At 43.6% G+C, this 19,964-nt stretch overlaps 1 protein-coding gene across 2 annotated transcripts in view; it reads right to left on the bottom strand.

The window, feature by feature from the left end:
- The window catches only part of ITGA6 (integrin subunit alpha 6), a 78,769-nt gene that overhangs the window by 34,708 nt on the left and 24,097 nt on the right, over positions 1 to 19,964 (bottom strand). For both annotated transcript variants that reach the window (XM_045480208.1, XM_045480209.1), the window contains exons 2-4: positions 5,298 to 5,422; positions 3,791 to 3,870; positions 2,102 to 2,357 (exon numbers count right to left, since the gene is read on the bottom strand). In XM_045480208.1, coding sequence (XP_045336164.1) covers positions 2,102 to 2,357; positions 3,791 to 3,870; positions 5,298 to 5,422 — 461 coding nt within the window. The remainder of the gene's footprint in view (positions 1 to 2,101; positions 2,358 to 3,790; positions 3,871 to 5,297; positions 5,423 to 19,964) is intronic.

Raw genomic sequence — 19,964 nt, 5'->3', positions numbered from 1 at the left:
TCCTAATAAACATGCCTCATGTTATCACAGTCAGTATAGGAAGAAAAGTCTAGAGGAAGAAAAGGCAAAGCAAAGGGGGCTTTTGAGGTTATTAAAGTTTAAAAAATCATGTTTGTGTGAATTTTTACAAAGAAATTTGTTCTAGTTATTAAAAAAAAATGCACCATGCATTTTTAGGAATTATCTTTATAATGCCACCAACTAGATGGAAAATGGAATGTTTACTTAACTAAACCTACAGAAAATAACTTTTTAAAAGCTATAGGAGCCTGATGTAGCAATCCTATACCAATTTACCTACTTTACTATAGTGTAAAAGTGACATGTTTTGATTCTTTCTCCAAATCACTTTCATGTGATGGACGAGACTGGATTTCATCTTTCTAAAATTTTCACAATTAGCAATTAAGAATTAAGAAGATTTCATATAGTAAACCTATTACATGACTTTTTAAAAATGGTAACATTTCAGGCCACCTGGATGGCTCAGTCAATTGAGCATCTGACTCTTGATTTTGGCTTGGGTCATGATCCCAGGGTCGTAGAATCAAGCCCCTCATCAGGCTCTGTGCTGAGCGTGGAGGCTCCTTGAGATTCTCCCTCTCTCCCTCTGCCCCTCCCCTGCTCGCATGTGCTCTAAAATTAAACAAATAAATAAATAACGTTTTAAGTCAGGGTTTATAAAGCATATAAGACATGTTTCCCATAAATATATATATATATATATATATATATATATACATATATATATATATATACACACACACACACACACACATAATTGGTGGGTGTTTTTGTTATTTTACTATGTATGGCATCTCTTCTTGCTACAACAGAACTAATTCTAAATTCAATGTGTTATTTTCATTAGGTCAGTATAACCTTACAAATACCGTCATGTTGGGGGTGGGGAGGCCAAAGGAGATTACTCCCAAAGGTTAACATGGATGATATAAAGAGGAAGGTGTCCTCGAGGATTATTTCTAATAGGAATTCGAACTTGAGCAGGGAGCAGGGGGGGGTGGGGTGGCATCTGGGTGGTTCTATAGGTTAAGCATCTGACTTTGGCTCAGGTCATGATCTCGAGGTTCATGAGTATGAGTCCTGCCTCAGGTTCTGTGTTGACAGCTCAGAGCCTGGAGCCTGCTTCAGATTCTGTGTCTTCCTTTCTCTCTGCCTCTCCCCAGCTCACACATTGTCTCTCTCTCAAAAATAAATAAAAACATCTAAAAAAATTTTTTTAAAAAGGAATTCAAACTTGGGAGGTTTTTAAATGCATCTCCTAAGTGTTTCCTAACTTAGTGAAAATGTTATAACATAGGATTTATTTTAATAAAAAGAAGTCTTATGTCTAAATCATATACATTTTTCTTCATTATGCATTAGAGTTAATTGTCCTTTGTAACATACTTGTTTTCTATGCCTGCCTAATTTCTTCAGAGAAGTTAAACTTTATATAGGAGCTGACCAGGTTCATCCAGTCAAAACTGAGGACCGTTCTCCCTTCCCTCCCTCCCTCCGTCTCCTTTTACCTATATCACAATCATCATTAAACGATACCACTAAACAACTTTCCTGTAAATTATCTAAAATTATCATCTCAAAATTCCCCTAGTTCATCTACCCTTCTAACTTTTCTGCTTTATTAGTAAAACACAGCCTTTTAAGATAATATATAATGAAAGATATATCTGTATTAATACACTGTTACTTATATAGGACACCAATTATTTTGTTTTCAGATCACAACCTTAAAATGCAATGTTTACTAATATTAAAACATAAAACTTTTACCTTCAAGAAACAGGAAAACACAAACAGAAAAAAAAAGCCCACTAATGCTAATTATTATATTCTTACAGAAAAAGGCTAACTGCTTGTATTAATATAAATTGCTGAGAGAAGGAAAAAAATATCTTCAAACATTTCCACCACTGTTTCTGAAATCATATAATTGAGAGATTATAAGATCCTACCTTACCTCTATAATACACAAGTGTCTTGTAACACATTTGGTTTCAATTTAAAATGTTCTCAATCATGGTGCATACAGAACTTACGTAGTCAGTCTAATCTCTATTGCTATAAATACATGTCCTACCTTTCCAGTTGTAAGTGCCTGGGGCTCCAAACACAATGTAATGAAAGTCTTTCGTGAAAGTAGCTGCAACTCCTTGCTGGCAAGAACCAAATTTTTCATGGCCTCTCAATCGGCCATCGCAGAAACTCCAGTCTCCTCCATCCATGTCATCCTCAATCCTGAGATTCTGACTCAGGACGTAACACCTTCCAAAGATGTCGCGGGATTCCTGCTTTGTATTGACGTGTTGCCTTTTTTCATATCGGTGAGCACATGTCTGCAAACAGATGGAATGAAGCAGCCCATTCATTTCCACAAAACTTAGGTTTATTATGGACAATTTTATGAATTTGTAATAAAGAGGGATTAATTCTAAATGGGATGTGAAACATGTCCTCATCCTGGGCCTGGATCCCAAACCAGCAATTGTTCCCCCAAGTGGCACTAAGAAGACCGTTATCTAGCATATAGGAACTAGGACTCCTGTCTTCTTCTCACCTGGAGAATAATGCTCCAGTCCAAATACTGAATGCCTATCTGTAATCCACAGGCAATTTATTTGTAAATTTACCGGTCACATAAACAATGGGAAATATCTTATTTCATTTTCTTAATTTAATTGGCTTTAATGGCCGTATGAAATTTCACATCAGTGTGTTTGTGAAAATATGTAATTACATTCCAGAGGAGGGAAATCAGACGTATTTTCATAGGGATCAGGCAAACACAGCTAAGACAAAAACATTTCCCTTTTACCCACACTATTTCCTTATAATCACTCCTAACTTATACTCTAAACTCTGAGATTAAGTTTATTTTAAAAGGCAGAGAGAATTATACTGCCAGAAAAGATGAAATAATCCCTATAATTTTACAAGATATTCATGGCTACCCTCCATGTAACAGAGGATGAATAGACTTTACAATATCCAAGTTGATTTCCTGTAAGGATCCCTTAGATATCAAAACTTAGTGTTCAGTAAAATTCTCATTTTTTTTTTCAAAACCCTGTATAAATTTGTTACAGCAACCAGATTTTGAAACAGACACGCAAGGATGGTCATAAGCCAGCCTGGAAAGCACCACCTAGGCCATCTCACAAAGCCACCTAACAAACCTCTTTTCTTCACTACACTTGTATTTGACTTGTCAGAATAAACAACCAGGAAGTTTTAAAATTATCTGATCTTACTTTCCATGACCATTCCCACATTTTTTTTTAAATTTTTTTTTAATGTTTATTTTTGAGACAGAGAGAGACAGAGCATGAATGGGGGAGGGGCAGAGAGAGAGGGAGACACAGAATCGGAAGCAGGCTCCAGGCTCTGAGCCATCAGCCCAGAGCCTGACGCGGGGCTCGAACTCACAAACCGTGAGATCGTGACCTGAGCTGAAGTCGGACGCTCAACCGACTGAGCCACCCAGGCGCCCCATTCCCACATTTTTAATAACTCCTCTGAAAAAGACACATAGTTCCTGAGACAGAAACCATGTCTAGTTTTGTGTTTTAAGGACCATCAGAAATCACAGGAAAAATAATGCCTTGATTTCTTCTTGACACCAATGCCTGCTTTAAAGCAGTCAATCTTCTAGAAGGTACAACTCTGTGTGGGCAGGGGCTCTGCCAGTCTTGTTCACTACTGTACGTCTCATGCTGGCACGTAACAGGCACTCAGACATTGTGGAATGAACACGCTTCTCTACACTTACCACAACTTTGCCCCCTGGACCTTGGCTCTGGACGGTGACCCCCATCCATTGATCTTCCTTGCTTTCTGATGAAGGGTCAGCTGTGGAAAGCAGCGCAGGTGAGATAACACAGTTAGGACCTTCAAAGTGACTGGAGCAGTCAATAAACAAGAGATGAACACAATACAAGACGGTTTCTAAATTGCCCAGATTCTGAGTCTTGCTACTTAGTAAATTCATGTACTCAATTCAGAAAAATTATTTCTCATTTTAAGAAAATGGGTAAGTGGTTATTGGAGAATCTTCTGTAAAATTCTTAAATAAAATATATAGCTCTATTTGGTAGCCCTACATCCTCTCTGACACCTAGGGTCCTGAGTACAGAAAGGCATTTGAAAATTATAAGGCTAAGAAGTAGCCCTCCCCATATGCCACTTAAAGCAAAGATATATTTAAAAAAGCAGTGATGCAGAAATCCAGTTTCCAAACTCCAGCTATCATCCAAACTAACACAAAATGGGCAGTTCTCTACATAGTATCAAATTTGTTACATAACAGCATGAATCATTCTCTTCATTAGAGATAGGAAGCAAGGCCTCAGATTCACTTTATTATCTATCAATGTCAAAAAAGAAAATAGATATATTTTTAGTCCCTCCCCCCAGGAAAGAGAGATATCACAAACACCATCATGTATGTTCATTTCAGTATCAATCTAAACCTACTGTGTGACCCTGTCTCCAAACTGCTGCCTTCCTCAATGAGAAGGCAGGTATGATTTTTAATCTTGAATCATTACAAAAATGCAAACACTAAGTCACTTTAAGTAGACAGAAGCCAAAATGTTAAAGGGTGATTAAGTCTAAATTACCCATGGGTTTTTGGTTTATTCTTTATACGGGTTGGTGTCTTTTTTACAAGTTTCCCACAATTAACATGTATCATTTGCTAATCAGCAAAAAAACAAAAACAAAAAAACAAACGTTATTTCTAAAATATGTAAAATCAAGAGAAGCACCTAAACGTGAATCTGCAAATCAACTTAGACCAAGTATGTCAAATCCAGCTCGCTTGAGCCTTCTTAGTACACTAACTGCTCTGCTCAGCATGGAGGCCTCACAAAACAAGCCGGTCTGAGCCAGCAGGGAAAAATTACCCACGATGGTCAGTTTTCATTTCAGAGAGAGCTGATACTTAAAACAGACTTTCTCCCACATAGTTTAACAGCAAGCGAGAACTTTTGGCAGCTAAGTACAAGCGATGTCCAATTTTCTTGCCGCTGTGAATTCAGTTTTAACAGCCTCCTGTAGAACCTCAACACATCACTAGGTGGCGACATCAATACACCATATCAGTTTAGAGAGCGGGATTAGGAAGGGCAGCAATTTCAAGCATCCCACCAAACAATTCAAGACATGTAATGAAAACAGGCCCTCTCTCCGAGAATACTTGGACTTCCCTCCCCCCTCATGGAAAGGGCAAGTGGGATACGGGCGAGCTGGCCAAGTGGACACAGTACAGAACACACCATCATTATCAAATTCAATCCGTGTGCAAGGCCCCCGGGAGGTGATGTCGCAGCTGTACAAGCCTCCTGTTCTGTTGGCCCTCTGCAGTGGAAGGGCCACGGCCCGCGGGGCCCCTACGAGCAACCTGTTGACAAAAGAGAGAATTGGGGGATTGGAGTTTAAAACACACTTAACATTTCAATCAGTCAGAACCAAGAGATGTGGGAAATCATTCTTTGTCAAGAGTTCCCAGATGCCCTGCTGGCTTGGGCGCTGGGGAGAGTGAAGGTCGAGTCCCGTGACCGGCTCATGCAACACACACATGCACAACTAGCCAAGTTAAGCCTCAGAAGAGGGGTTGTTCAAACAAGGCGAAAAGTATCAGCCATCTGTCATAGTATCAGCACCTCTCTGCTGGGTAGGATTCTGGTGTTTTAAAAGACACACTTTTCATAGATAGAACATGACCCCTAAACCTAAATCAAGGACATATGGAACTTAACAGACAAATGCTCCCACACGGGAGGGGGGAAAATGGTCCCGTTAAACTTAACAAGCAATAATGTGTCAATTTCTAACACTGTGCCTTCCTGAGGTATTTTTCAAAGGTAATTTTAACGGTACCCTAAATCTTCAGTATACATACCAAATTAATGAAACAAGGAGGCCATTAGGCTGATGTGGCTCTAATGACGTGGCAGCCTATGTAAGCAAAAAATATCTAAGCCTATAAATGCCTCAAGGTTATAAAATCAAACCCAAGGACAACCGATCACAAACAGCCAGTCAGGCTTTAAGCTACAGCTGATTAAATAATTTTTGTTTGATTCTTTACTCCCTGTAAGTAGGTCTTTCCCCTGGTTCCTGTTGGCAGAGCACTCCTAACCACTTCCAACTTGCTGCTGCCAGATTCCCATTGATTTTTGCTCAAATAAACTCGAAGTTTTTAAAATAGGCTTCAGCTTATCTTTTAACAATACTGATTTAGATCCTAAGCTCGCCCAAGTTACAACCGGCCTGAATTTATTTCCCTCTGTCCCCTTCTCTGCCTTTCTGCATCACTTCTTACTTTTGGCACTCTTGAATCAGACAGGGTCCTCCACATTCATCCTATCAGCCTGGCACAGAGACCACAGGCAGGGTCTGGGCAGTGCCACCTACATACTAGGTATTGTAATGCTCCTTCTTCTTCCCTCCCACCCCAGTGTTGTTAGCTCCTATAAGAAGGGGCCTTATCCCCAACCCACAATCCTTAAAGTCTCAGTGTCACAGCCAGGAGGGATCTCTAGAGTCCTAGTGTCTTTCTGCAGGGTTCCTGTTGCTCATGCTCTTTACTCACCATCTTTGGGTCTGACTGACTCATGGAACAGCTAGGAATAGAGACAAAGAGAAGGAACACACCTGACTGGACAGAGAGAAGCAAGGCTGGGGCTGGGGGAGAGGGCTAGACACACAACAGTGAACAAACAACCCCCAAGCAGAAAATAGGCCACTCCTGGCCTTTAAGAAACCCACAAAATTCAGATGCAAAATAAAAATAATAAATAAATAAATAAATAAATAAATAAATAAAATAAAAATTAAAATAAAAAAAAAAAAACACCTACGAACAAAAGTCTCTACCACCTGTCTCTATGATCCCAATAAAGGATTTAACAAAAACAACAAAAAATCTAAACCAATACAATGCAGCAGGTGCAACAGAAGGAAATGCCCTCAAAAATGGAGGGGCCAGACTTTGTCCAGGGAGGGCGAGTGCAGCCAGGTGTCACAGAATGAGAGCTGGCTCATGCAGGAACACACGCCCTTAGCGCTGTCCTTCCTCCCGGAACCCTGGACAGCAGGCACAGTGAGCTTCCACCTCGAACCCCGTCCCACATTTGAAGGGATAAACAGCATACACCAAAACACAGAACTGGAATGGAGACTTAGCAGGACAAAGGCAGGGTCCTTAGTGCCTGGAAGTTTCTGGCAGAGAGTCGAGGCAAGACCAATGGCCACAGGGACTGCCCCACATACATATTCCATGAATGTTGTCCCAGATCCCAGGAGCTCTGACAAATAACTGAGAGGTGAGCTGGCCTCGACCGTCAGTGAGCAAGCTCAATTACCTGGCAGGATGGGGATGGAACCCTGACCCAGGGACTGGGTGGGACTAGCAAGGCGCTGGGGTCAACAGCGCTGAATCACAGGATGTGAGCACTGGAGGCACCAGAAAGCATCTAGCTCCCTAATTTTACAGAACAGAAAACAGAGGCCTTTGCAAGGAGGGTAAGCAGTCTGCCCCTAAGATCTCACAGCTAGATATAGGTATAAGCATATATCTATATAGATACACAGATATAGACAGGACAAAAAAATTACTTTGGAGCAATGTTTTTTCCCATTCCTGTTAGATGCTTCCTAGGAAATAAAACCCAGGATTTTCAGGCATTTACAACTTTGCTGAAAGGGCAAAACCTACACAAATGAAACACTGAAACAAGAATTGCTCTGGTAACTGACAGATGTAAGCAAAATATGGAAAGGCTGAAGGAAGGCGGAGTGAAAGGGTTGCTGGAATTGGGTGGGGTGAAGGTTGGGAAGAGGTTATCTGTAAAGGTAACCAACTGCAACGGGAAGGCTATAAAGAGCAGCCGGGGAGTTCCAAGGTTATTACAGCGTCTTCTCTGACCACTTCCTCTCCTCCTCATCCACACCCGAGGCTAAGGCAGGTGCTGGGCTTGTTATTTCACGTTCACTCATTCACTTATTCATTCCACAAACATTTAAAAACCTTCTAGAATGAGTATGGGTTGCCCTCGCACCCTCCCCCCCCCCCAAAAAAAAAACTCTGGCCCTGAGGGAGGCAGATTCATAAGCAGGTACTAAACCAGAGGGAGGCAGGGGCCATGCGAGGGCGGGACCGGTAATCCTGCGCACGGTCCAGGGCGGGGGGGCACCAAAACCTGCCTGCGGGGAAGGGGGTCACCCAGACCACAGCAGAGCTGGGGGTGCAGATGAGGGGCTTGTCACCTGCAGAGGCTGACCGCAGGCAGGTAAAAGGAGCCAGAGGAAAAGGAGGGGTGGGAATCGGTGATGCCACAAGATGGGGCTGGGGAGGCGCAAGCTGGTCAGTGGAGTTGGGGGTTCTGGGGTGAAGGGCCAGAGGCACACACACCCGCGGAGCTCCTCGGAGCCCCAGGCTGCCGTGCCCTGCAGAGGATAGGCGCTTGCGGACTTCCTGTTCCACGTACATGGACAGTCCGGAGTAGGCCTGCCACCTCCCCCAGCCCCCTTTCTCCTGGCAGAACAGTAGGGCCTCTCCCTCCTCAGTACCTCCACCTTCCACTTGTCCCCCTTATCCAGAGTGGCCAAGACAAGCCTTTAGCAGGCATGTGAGAAATAGGAGGGCTTTCACTCCAGTTTGCCAACTGTGACAGCAAAATTTCATGTGTGCTAAAGACACCAACCTCTCACAGGAGGGGTCCACCCATGTCGCTCGTGGCAACTGCCGCAGATGAAAGCCGACATACAGAAGAATGGAAACAGCAAGAAGGTCTGAGGGTGTGGGGAGGGGCAGGAAACACAGAAGAGAAGTTGGCAAACGGGAGAAATGGACTCCTGGAGAACAACGTTAAGGGTCACGTCGCCCCCTGGTGGCCTCTGCCTGCACGTGTTCCCACCACAGTCCTTCCTCCCAGGTCCCCGGACAGCTGGCACAGTGAGCCCACTTCAGAACCCATCCCACCCTGGATGGAGGGAGGCTGAGTGCTCTGGGGACCCCAGCACACCCCCTCCAGCCTCGGGCCCCAGCCAGTCAGAGGAAGAGCAGACAGCAAGCAAGTACTGGGGCGGAAGGGTGCCCCTGCTCTGGCTGCACCTGGTTCCCTGGGCCCACACTTAATCGGAAATCCGGGAAAACAATGACTGGCGTGGGGGAGGGAAGGGCAGGTGGAATTGAGTTGGATAAAATGAGAAGCACAGAAAATGCAAGGAAGCACCTTGATGGAAAAACACAGTAACTAACCCCAACCAAATTCAACAACTGGCAGGCGTCTCAATCCTCAAGGTGAAAGCGGTCTTCTCTGGATCAGGAAATAAGCAAACTCTTAATTCTGCTCGAAACCAGCCTTTATCAGGAGGTCACAGCCCATAAGTGGAGGCTATGTCTGGCAGGAACAAATACTCAAAAAGAGCTGTGTCCAGTCAAACGATACCATCCCCGGTGCAAGTCCCGTCTAAGTCCTGTAGGATGGGCACTGGTCTATAAGCCATTCAAATACAAGTGGTCTCCTGAGCTAGCCGACTGGTGCAGCTCCAAAAAGGGTGGTGTTCATGTAGAGGAACCCTGAGGTCACACCAGAGTCCACAGTTTCTGCTCAAAGCCCAGTTTTCTTCACTTTGCCCCCAATGCCCCTAGAGGCTGCTTCGGTGTAGGCAGCACACATTCTCTGGGCACGGCCAGAATACCCACAGCAACTCCTAGGACTCAGGTAGTAGCTGCTGGTCTGTTGAGTTCATTTCCTCTTAAGAAGCAGTGATAGCAGCTACTGTTATTACTAAGCCACATATATGGAGGAATTCAAACCTGCAGCGACAATTCATATTCAAAGTGGCAGGGGCCAGCGGATAGAAGTTATGGTCTTCAAAGGGAAGTGGTGGAAATTAACAGAACTGGGTCTAAGAAGCCTATTCCCATATCAGGTCAAAAGAAAAACTGTCAAGGAAGGGCAAGAATCTAAGTTTTAAACTAAGATTGTTTTAGGCGCCAATAGGAACAGGAAAAAATACTTCCCAGATTGCTTTCCACAGGGCTAGTGAAACATCACCTTTACTATTTTGAAGCTGCAATCACATAAAAACTGCCCTGGGATTCCAACATATTGGAAAGCCACATTTAAAATATAAAACTCAGAGACGCCTGGGTGGCTCCGTCGGTTAAGCGTCGTCCAACTTCGGCTCAGGTCATGATCTCATGTTCAGGGGCTCGAGCCCCGCTTCAGGTTCTGTGATGACAGCTCAGAGTCTGGAGCCTGCTTCAGATTCCGTGTCTCCCCCTCTCTCTGCCCCTCCCCCCCTCTCAAAAATGAATAAACATTTTTAAAAAATTTTAAATACACTACTCAGGGCACTTGGCTGGCTCAGTCAATAGAGCGTGGGACTCTTGATCTCTGGGTCATGAGTATGAGCCCCACATTGGGTACAGAGATTACTTACATAACTAAAACTTTTTAAAAAACCCACAAAATTGAAAACCTGCAAAACCACATCATCATTATCTTTAAAGATGAGAAATAAAATCTGAAATAGTAAAATACAATATGAAAGGCTAATAATGACACAAGTATGACATAAAACTGAGGGTATGGTATTAAAATTCAAGGTCCTTTTGGAATCCAGATCAGAAGTCCTAGCACAAAGATTCGGGACCCACTGTCATGCCATTAACCACAAGGTTATTTCAAACTTCAAGTACTCCTATTTCATATACGCAAGTCCTCCCCCAAACAGAGCAGGTATACTTTTGTATAACTACTTCAACCAAAAGATCTAAACACTGGAACACTTTTAAAACTCTAAGCACAATAGCAGCTTTGCTTCATTGCTTTTGGCAATAACTCATTTCCTCGAGGATTAAAGATTCTGCCTCTAGCTATGCAACTCTGTCCCAGGAAACATGAAATATTGCTTCATTAGAACAAGGACACTATTATTGCTTAACTTAAAACACAGCCTTCTTAGTTTGTTCAAATTAAGCATTAGAAAATTAGGAGACAGCCTTACCGTCGATTTGTGTCACCTCTGCATTTAACCCATCCTCAAACTCAACTTTTAATTTTTGTTAAATACAAATGACAAGAAACCAAACAGAAAGAACTTATGATGGAAAGCAACAGATTCCAAACTCATCCCAAGCCCCAGTCTCTAGGTATACCTCTTTAAAAAAAAAAAAAAAAAAAGTCTGTATTTACTTCTCCATAATTCCATTACTTCTGCCTATATTTTTATCTCTTGATTTATCAGCTTTGGACAATAACTGTTGACCCCACAACATGAAAAGGGAAGAACTTACACTACTTGGGATGGCACTTTCCCTCCTATGTTTAGTAACTATATTACCTTAGTTCTTGTATTTGTTACCCTTAACATTTTCACAATATACTTGACCCTCTATTTTCCCTTCACCAACTTTCAACAAAATCTGTCTCCATTCCCGAATTGGGGAGACGAAGGCTTCAGCATTCTGACCCTTTCCCCCAAACTTTCCCTTCCAAGTCCTACCACCCATTAGCTAAACTTTTACACTATTATCAGACTATATTACCACTTACATTTTGTCTTGTGTAACCATAATTCGGTCACCTGTTCTTTTACATAACCAGGTAAATATTCAGCGTTGAATCAAATCACACAAATTATCCTCTTTCTTCTATCTGGGACCTGGGTCAGAGTCCTTGGCCTCAAAGGAAACTGTCCCCAGCACCAAGGTCAATTAGACTTCTTACATTCTACCAATGGCTTAGTGTACTTCACATTTGAACCATGACTTTTGCTTTTCTTGGCATTTCTCATTGCCCTTTTCCTTACCTTGTTTGCTTTTTTTCTAGCCTCCATCGTTTCTAAGCCCCCAGTCATACCTTGTATTAAATCAGGATTGCTTCTCTGCTCAGGTTTCCTCCTCAGAGGCCTCAGACCTCCCATCACTACACGGATTATTCCAGGGCTGTGGTACTGGGTTACCCTAGGACTGCCCTCCTGGGCTGATCTGCTTTGGAAAACAGATTTCCCTCTAATTCTAATTATTTTCTTAAAAACCATCCTACAGGACAGTATATGACAGGTAAACTTAGTCCCTCCATATACAAAAATGTCATTATTCTGCTCTTACCCTTGATTGATAGTTTGGTTGGTTTTTCTAGGCTGAAAAACATTTTCTTCAGAACTTTAATGTTACTGCTGTTATTCTAGCACCCAATGAAAATTCTGAGGGAAGTCCAGTTTTGACTTCTTTGAACTTTTAGGTTCTTCACTTACCCTGGGCCTTCTCAACAGCAAAACACACAACCACCACCATGTATCTGCACGTGAGCCTTTATTCGTTACCTGTGCACTGACTGCATGGCCTCGACCAATGGAATTAGAACATTAATTTCTAAGAAACTCGTGGGATGCCTGGTGGCTCCGTCGGTTGAGCATCCAACTTCAGCTCAGGTCATGATCTCACCGTCCGTAAGTTCGATCCCCGCGTCGGGCTCTGTGCTGACAGCTCAGAGCCTGGAGCCTGCTTCACGTTCTGTGTCTCCCTCTCTTTTTGCCCCTCCCCTATTCATACTCGGTCTCTGTCTCAAAAATAAATAAACATTAAAAAAAATTTTTCTAAGAAACTTGTACGGTACATTTATCACTTTACAGGTTCTATTTTCTGTGCTCTTTCTGGAACTTCCTAACTAGTCAGGTGTTAGGCCTCCTGGATTAATCTATCTTTTCTCTCATTTTCTTCCTTCTCTAAGGCTTTTCACCTTGATTTTCCAATAGTTCTATTGAAAACCCTGAATTTCAGCAGTTATGTTTGTAATCTCCAAAAGCGCTTACTTGGTTCTGATCGTGCCTTTTACATAACAATGCACTCTATTATTAACTTGTGGATCAGCATGTTCTCAAAACTCTAAGCATTTTACCTAGGTTTTTCCCCCCTCAGGTCTCATTCTGTTCCTGGATTATCTGTTTCCCAGTGTTTTCCTGGGTTTACTGCAGCCATTCCCTTTTATGTTCTCACCACATGCCTCATGATCCTTGGTTCTCATGTGTTGGTGTTGTCTTAAAAGGTCCATTTTTGGCTTGGTCTCACCCTGAGAAGGAATTCTGAAGGGAGTCCCGGGTGGGGCCTGCAGGATTCACTATTGGCTGAGTGGGTGGGGAGCTGCTGTCAGACTACAAACCACTCTTCAAATAAATGCTAGAGGAGGAAGCCTTGAATTCTTGGGGTGCCAGCATTCACACCAGAAGACCTAGCTTTGGGTTGTTTTTGTTTTTGGTTTTTAATAACACATAGCTTCCTTGTCTACAAGAATCTGTTCTTTGTTTTTGACTTGCAATCAAGCTCTTAAAACCTGTCAACAATCCCATCCCGCTGCCCCCAAAAGAGTGCTATGGGGTTTGGTTTTCGTTCTGGCCACAGTGTTAAATGCCAACAGACTATATACTCTGCACAGAGTGGGGAATGATGGTGCTATCTGGCATCTGTGGTCCTGCACACAGACCTTCCCTTCCAGATAGATACCTCATTCCCCAGTCCCCGCCTTACCTGAGGATTCCAAGGGTGGTCCATCACAGGTGGACCACCCCCCACCCCCCAGTTCCCACGTGACGTGCTCCAGACTGCGGTTCCTCCCCTTGTCACAGTCATAAGCCAGAGCCCATCTGCTTCCTGTCTCTCAGTAACCTAATCTCACCCATTATGGAGCCTTGAGGAGCCTGGAGGGAAACCCTGTATACCCAGCCCACCATCTGCAACCTTAACTCAAAATCCAATAGTTTCTTGAAGGAATCAGGTCTTCATTCCAGCCTTGTTTCCTGGCCATCTGCAGAGGTCTTTCTCCCAACTGTTCCCATAACACCTCTTTTTCATTACAACCCTCTCTCATATACTGTGTATACCTACTTAGAAGACTCCCTGCATGGAAAAAAAAAAATTCAAAACAGGTTTCCTAGCCAATTTGTATATGTAAGCTTTTATGAATATAGAGGATAGTCAATTGACCACATCTGATCATTTATACATTTTAAATAACACATTAAACATCTAAAAATAGTTTTACTTGTATTTCATGAAGTGATTTTATTCAAACTCCATATGCTTCTTTGACATTACTTTCTGAAAGCCAGGTCTAACCCAGTTTTCAGGAGCATTCCCAGGACATTTTAAAGTTTATAACAACATCCAAGACTTGCAATTATGGTGTCAAATCCTGAGGAATTATTACTAAATGGGAGCTAAATTTCTTTGCCTCCTTTTTAAAAGCAATTTATTTTATTTAAAATATTTTAAAACCAATTTAACCTCTATCCGCATCCACAATTATAACTGATTGAGGTCCTTTCAGGCTAATGTGTTTATAACAAACAGAACTTTGTTGTTCAAAATAAAGTAATCAAGAGGGCAGTTCTCACAGAACATCTTTATAAGGGTTCACATAGAAGGTGGAATCATTTGGAGGTGAAAAAATAGATCTTTCATTATATTCAAGGGTGCACAGAAAACAAATCTTCAAGACCCCCCCAGCCGGAGAGCTCCCCGTGCTGTGGACAGGCATCTCAGAAAAGACCTCCGGGTCACGCATTCTCTCCTGGAAGGGGTAGTCCCGTCTACACAAAGGCTGTGTTGTATGGAGTTATTTTTGGTCAGCAGACTATCCACAGTGTGGTTAAAGCTTTCAGCACTTAGCTCGGCTGACCATATCCCCAGGTTTTCCCAGGACACTCCTGCTTCACACCTGTTGTCCTGGACCCCCCCCTTACTCCCACAAATATCCCAGCTTGGTAGACCAATTATACAGTCACCCCAGCCTCAGAGAGAGTGCTAGCAATAGCACTGGACTGATGCAGCGGCTTGAACTTAAAAATGCTGTGCTTAAAACTCCAGCTGTGTGGTTGGATCTGACCATGGCTTCACAAGCACTTGGTGAGATGTTCTGGCCTGGGAGGCCCTATGTTCAATTCCCATATATCTGGGCTACCTGGGGACAGCTTGTCTGGTCCCCAAAGCTCCACTGGCCTTAGGAGAGCTTCTCTCCCCCAACCAGGTTGACTCTCCAGGTGTCCACTGATAGAAGCACTGTCCTGCCTCTGGCTGGAGGGAGAAGTACTTGCTTCCCAAGGACTAGTGGTCAACAGGGAACGTCCATACCCCTGCACCACCACTCGCAACCCAGGTAGCCTGCCCCGATTGCTGAGGCGTCTCATCCTTCTTTTTTTTTTTAATTTTTTTTTTTAATGCTTATTTCTGAGTGGAGAGGGGTGAGGAGCAGAGAACAGAAAGGGAGACACAGAATCCAAAGCAGGCTCTAGGCTCTGAGCTACCCGCAGATCCCAACACGGGGCTCAAATCCACAAGCCGTGAGATCATGACCATATCAGACCCTTAACCAACTGAGCCACCCAGGTGCCCCCCCCCCATTTTTTTTTTAATGGTTCTTCCCTCTCTTTAAAGACCCTCCTCCTCCTCTCTCTTCTCCATCTGGTAAAGAGAAGCAAAGGCATTAAAGCTTTTATCTAAACCCTGCAACTCTGCCTGAGTTAGATTCCTTCAGGGGAGAGAGGGCCTGCTTCTCTCTCCTTTGCAACTAGAAAAAAATCAATCATCAGACTAATACCTCTTGTTAGGCTTTTCAACCAAAATGTATGTATATGTATTATTAAAGTTATGAAACCTTAAGCAAGTTTCCTTATTTTGGTGACTGGTCATTTGGAGATTTAAAAATACATCTGAGAACTCTGCATTCACAAAAAGTTCTATCCAGCAGTCATGAGCTAGAAATCTCTACCCCCACCAGCCCTCTGTGTAAGTTGGGCTGTGAGGCACATGGAGCTCTAGAAAAGCACAGATCCTTCTGTTCTGAACCCTCGGACTCACCCCAAGCTCCTAGGGCAGGCTCTGGCTCGTGGCAGTGCACCATCAATATTTACTGAAGAAGCATCATGGCTAACTGCCGCAAGACAGGATGCATAAGAGCCACTCTCCGCTGCTCTGAGAAGAGCAAACAGACTGTCAGAGGTCGTTACCACCAAGTGACTTGGTGGCAACAGCCATCTGTGCAATGAGACCTGGAGTTGAGCAGGTGTACTAGTTTTCTATGGCTGCTGTAACAAATTACCACCAACTTGGTGGCTTAAGACGACACAAATGTAGCATCTTACAGTTGCACAGTTCAGAGGTGAAAATCGAAGTGTCGGCAGTTGCTTTCCAAAGGTTCTAGGGGAGAATCTGTCTCATCACTCCAGCCAGCATCTTATGCTGCCCGCATTCCTGCACTCATGGCCCCTTCCTTCTGCGAGGCTGGCAGTAAGTGAGATGTGCAGCTCCCAATCTCTCTTCTGCCTCCCTCTTCCACATTAAGAGGAGCCCTCCGATTACACTGGGCCCACCTGGGTAATCCAGGATCATCTCCTGAATCGTAAAGTCATTTGATTAGCAACCTTAATCTGCAACTTTTAGTCCCCTTTGCCACTTAACCTAATACGTTCACAGGTTTGGGAGTGGAGGGGTTAGGACACAGACTTCTTTTTTTTTTTTTTTCAACGTTTATTTATTTTTTTTGGGACAGAGAGAGACAGAGCATGAACGGGGGAGGGGCAGAGAGAGAGGGAGACACAGAATCGGAAACAGGCTCCAGGCTCTGAGCCATCAGCCCAGAGCCCGACGCGGGGCTCGAACTCACGGACCGCAAGATCGTGACCTGGCTGAAGTCGGACACTTAACCGACTGCGCCACCCAGGCGCCCCGGACACAGACTTCTTCATAAGCATTATGCTCTCTACCATGGCAAGAAAGCTGAACAGCCTCTTCCCTATTCATCTTCACCAAGAACTTGAATTTCGGTGATAACCCAAAACATTTTTGCAGAGGTTAAGTATGTCTCAAGAGCACAGTCTAAGTTAAACTCTTCCCTCACTCTGGACCCTTTAACTGGATGGGGCTTCTTTCAAACCCCTCCAGCACATGCTGTCTCCTGGCTCAGGACCTTTGCACATGTTCCTCTCTCTCCCTGGAATCCTCCTACTCAGACTTGAGGTCTCTGCTTAAAAATCTCTCTATACCTTCCAGACGAGGCCAGGTGTCACCTCTTGTAAGTTCCCATTTACCTCTCCTTCACAGCAATCACCATGCTTAGTAATGTGACCACTTGCATACTGTTCACCTCCCTTACCTCCAGGTCAGATCTATGGGGACAGGGGCCACATTTCGTCTGTTCACTGCTATATCCACCCCCCAGCATCCAGCTCAGTGCCTGACCCTTAAAGGACACTCAACAATTTTTTTAATAAATGAGCCCTGTTTGGGGCACCTGGATGGCTCAGGTGGGTAAGCATCTGACTCTTGATTTAGTCTCAGGTCAAGATCTCATGGTTTGTGAGGTTTAAGCCCCACATCGGGGGATTCTCTCTCCCTCAAAAAAATAAATAAATAAATAAATAACTTTTCTTAAAAAGTCTTAAAAATAAATAAACAAGGGGCGCCTGGGTGGCTCAGGTGGTTAAGCATCTGACTTTGGCTCAGGTCACAAACTCACAGTTCGTAGGTTTGAGCCTGGCATCGGGCTGCGGGCTGTCAGTGCAGAGCCTGCTTGGGATTCTCTCTTGCTCGCTCTCTCTCTGCCCCTCCCTCACTCGTGCTTTCTATCTCAAAATAAATAAATACATACATACATACATACATAAGCCATGTTCATACAGTAATTTACACAATTAAAAGTTCACTGTTAACAATTTCAACACAGCAGATCTAAAATCTGAGAAACCTTCAACCTTCAACCATTTCTACAAGCAGCCCTCTAAAGGCAGGGGACAATGGGGAGATCCTTTTTTTTTTTTTTTTTTTTTTTTTTTAAGTTTATTTATTTATTTTGAGAGAGACAGGAGAGCACGAGCAGGGGAGGGGCAGAGAGAGAGAAGAGAGAGAATCCCAAGCAGGCTCTGCACTGTCTGCACAGAGCCCGATGGAGGGCTCGATCTCAAGAACCATGATGAGATCATGACCTGAGCCAAAACCAAGAGTCGGACGTTTAACCAACTGAGCCACTCAGCCACCCCAACAATGGGGGAGGATCCTAATACCAGAAAGCCAAACACTCCTTTGAGGGCTCTAGTTTATTTCTGAAAAAAGCATTTGCACTGTGAATTTTTAAATGTAAAAGTTAGACTAATAAACATTTAAAATATATATATATATATATATATATATATATATATATATACACACACACACACACACACAGAGAGAGAGAGAGAGAGAGAGAGGGAGAGAGAGACATTAAAAACTAAAAAAAAAAAAAAAAAAAAAAAAAGGGAGGGGTGCCCGGGTGGCTCAGTCAGTTAGTTAAGTGTATGACTTCAGCTCATGTTAAGTGTATGACTTCAGGTCTTCAGGTCATGATCTCACAGCTCGTGGGTTCAGGCCCAGCGTCATGCTCTATGCTGACAGCTCAGATTCCGGGTCTCCCTCTCTCTCTGCCCCTCCCCTGCTCGCACTCTGTTTCTCTCTCAAAAATAAATAAACATTAACAAATTTTTTAATGTTAAAGTTAGACTGTATTAATGGGACACTGTTTTAAGCAAAAACGTTTTGTCTGTAAACCTTTGAGTGAAATGACATGGAAATGCTGGCTGCCAGTTTCAATCCTCTGTTCGCTCCTTCATTCATTCAGCAAATATTTCCTGAGCTCCTCACTGAATGAGTGCTCTGTCCTACGCGGTGACTGACCCACTTCCCCACCTCAACTGGACCTATTAGAGGAGTCAGTGGTCCCGTCCAGTGATTCCTACTGACTAATGCATTTGCAGAGGAAATGGGTCTTTCAAAACGGGACCCTTAGCAACACCTTGCACAGTGAGCCGTTTTTCCCAGATGCCCACACCACATTTGGAAAGTCAAAAGAGGGTCTACAAGGTATCAAAACATAGCTTTAAGTAACATAAATGCCTTCAACTAGAACTCACCCAAAAGGACAAACACCAAAATAAGCCCATTTGATGGGTTTTGAGAGAAAGCTTTAGAAACTTCTACTTGTCAAATGAAATCTGAACTCTGTTTCTGGTTTTAAACATGCAGAACTCATAGCCCTAATGTTTTTGAATGCCTTTAACTCAACCCACTTTGGATTCTCCACATGGCTGCTTGTACAGATGAGAAAATACAGGAGAATCACCTATTCCTATATAACAGTCCCCCTTATCCGCAGTTTCTCTTCCTGCAGCCTCAGTTACCCGTGGTCAAACGCGATCTGCAAGCAGGTTAACCTCCTTCCAACTACAATCAGAAGGTCAAGAGTAGCCTAACACAGTCTCAACAGCATCACAGTGCCTACATCATTCACCTCACTTCATCTTATCACGCAGACACGTTAGCTCACCTCATTACACAAAGGGGGGGGGGAAGTACAGTATCTTAAGAGAGACCACATTCACATAACTTTTATCTCAGTATACTGTTATAATTGTTCTATCAGTTATTAATCTCTTCCTGTGCCTAATTTATAAGTGACAATTCTTCATAGGTAAGTGGGAATAGGAAAACACACAGTATATATAGGGTTTGGTAATATCTGTGGTTCCAGGCATCCGCTGGGGGTCTTGCAACGTATCCCCCTTGAATAAGGCGGCACTGTGGTATATGAGGTCACCATCTGGAGCTGGTCCTGTACATTCATCACTTCCCCCTCCACACCCACCTAGACTCCAACCAGATAAACCCTCTGGGTGCATTCTTTCCACCAGGCTGGTGTCTCTGCACTCTGCAAATGCCATCCATTCCCGCAGAACGTCTGCCCTATATCTTCACTCAACTCGAGCATCCCCTCACGAGTGAAGAAAGCCCTTTCTGCTTCCTCCAGTGCTGGCCGCCATGCATACTCTCTCTGAACCCTGGTACCCCCTGGGCATAGCCACTGCCAACCAACCCCCACCAGTCCCTGGTTTCCTGGAGGAGC

This window comes from Leopardus geoffroyi, chromosome C1 (genome assembly GCF_018350155.1).
Source record: "Leopardus geoffroyi isolate Oge1 chromosome C1, O.geoffroyi_Oge1_pat1.0, whole genome shotgun sequence".
Taxonomy (NCBI): Eukaryota; Metazoa; Chordata; class Mammalia; order Carnivora; family Felidae; genus Leopardus; species Leopardus geoffroyi.
This window is presented reverse-complemented; position numbering and strand designations above follow the sequence as displayed.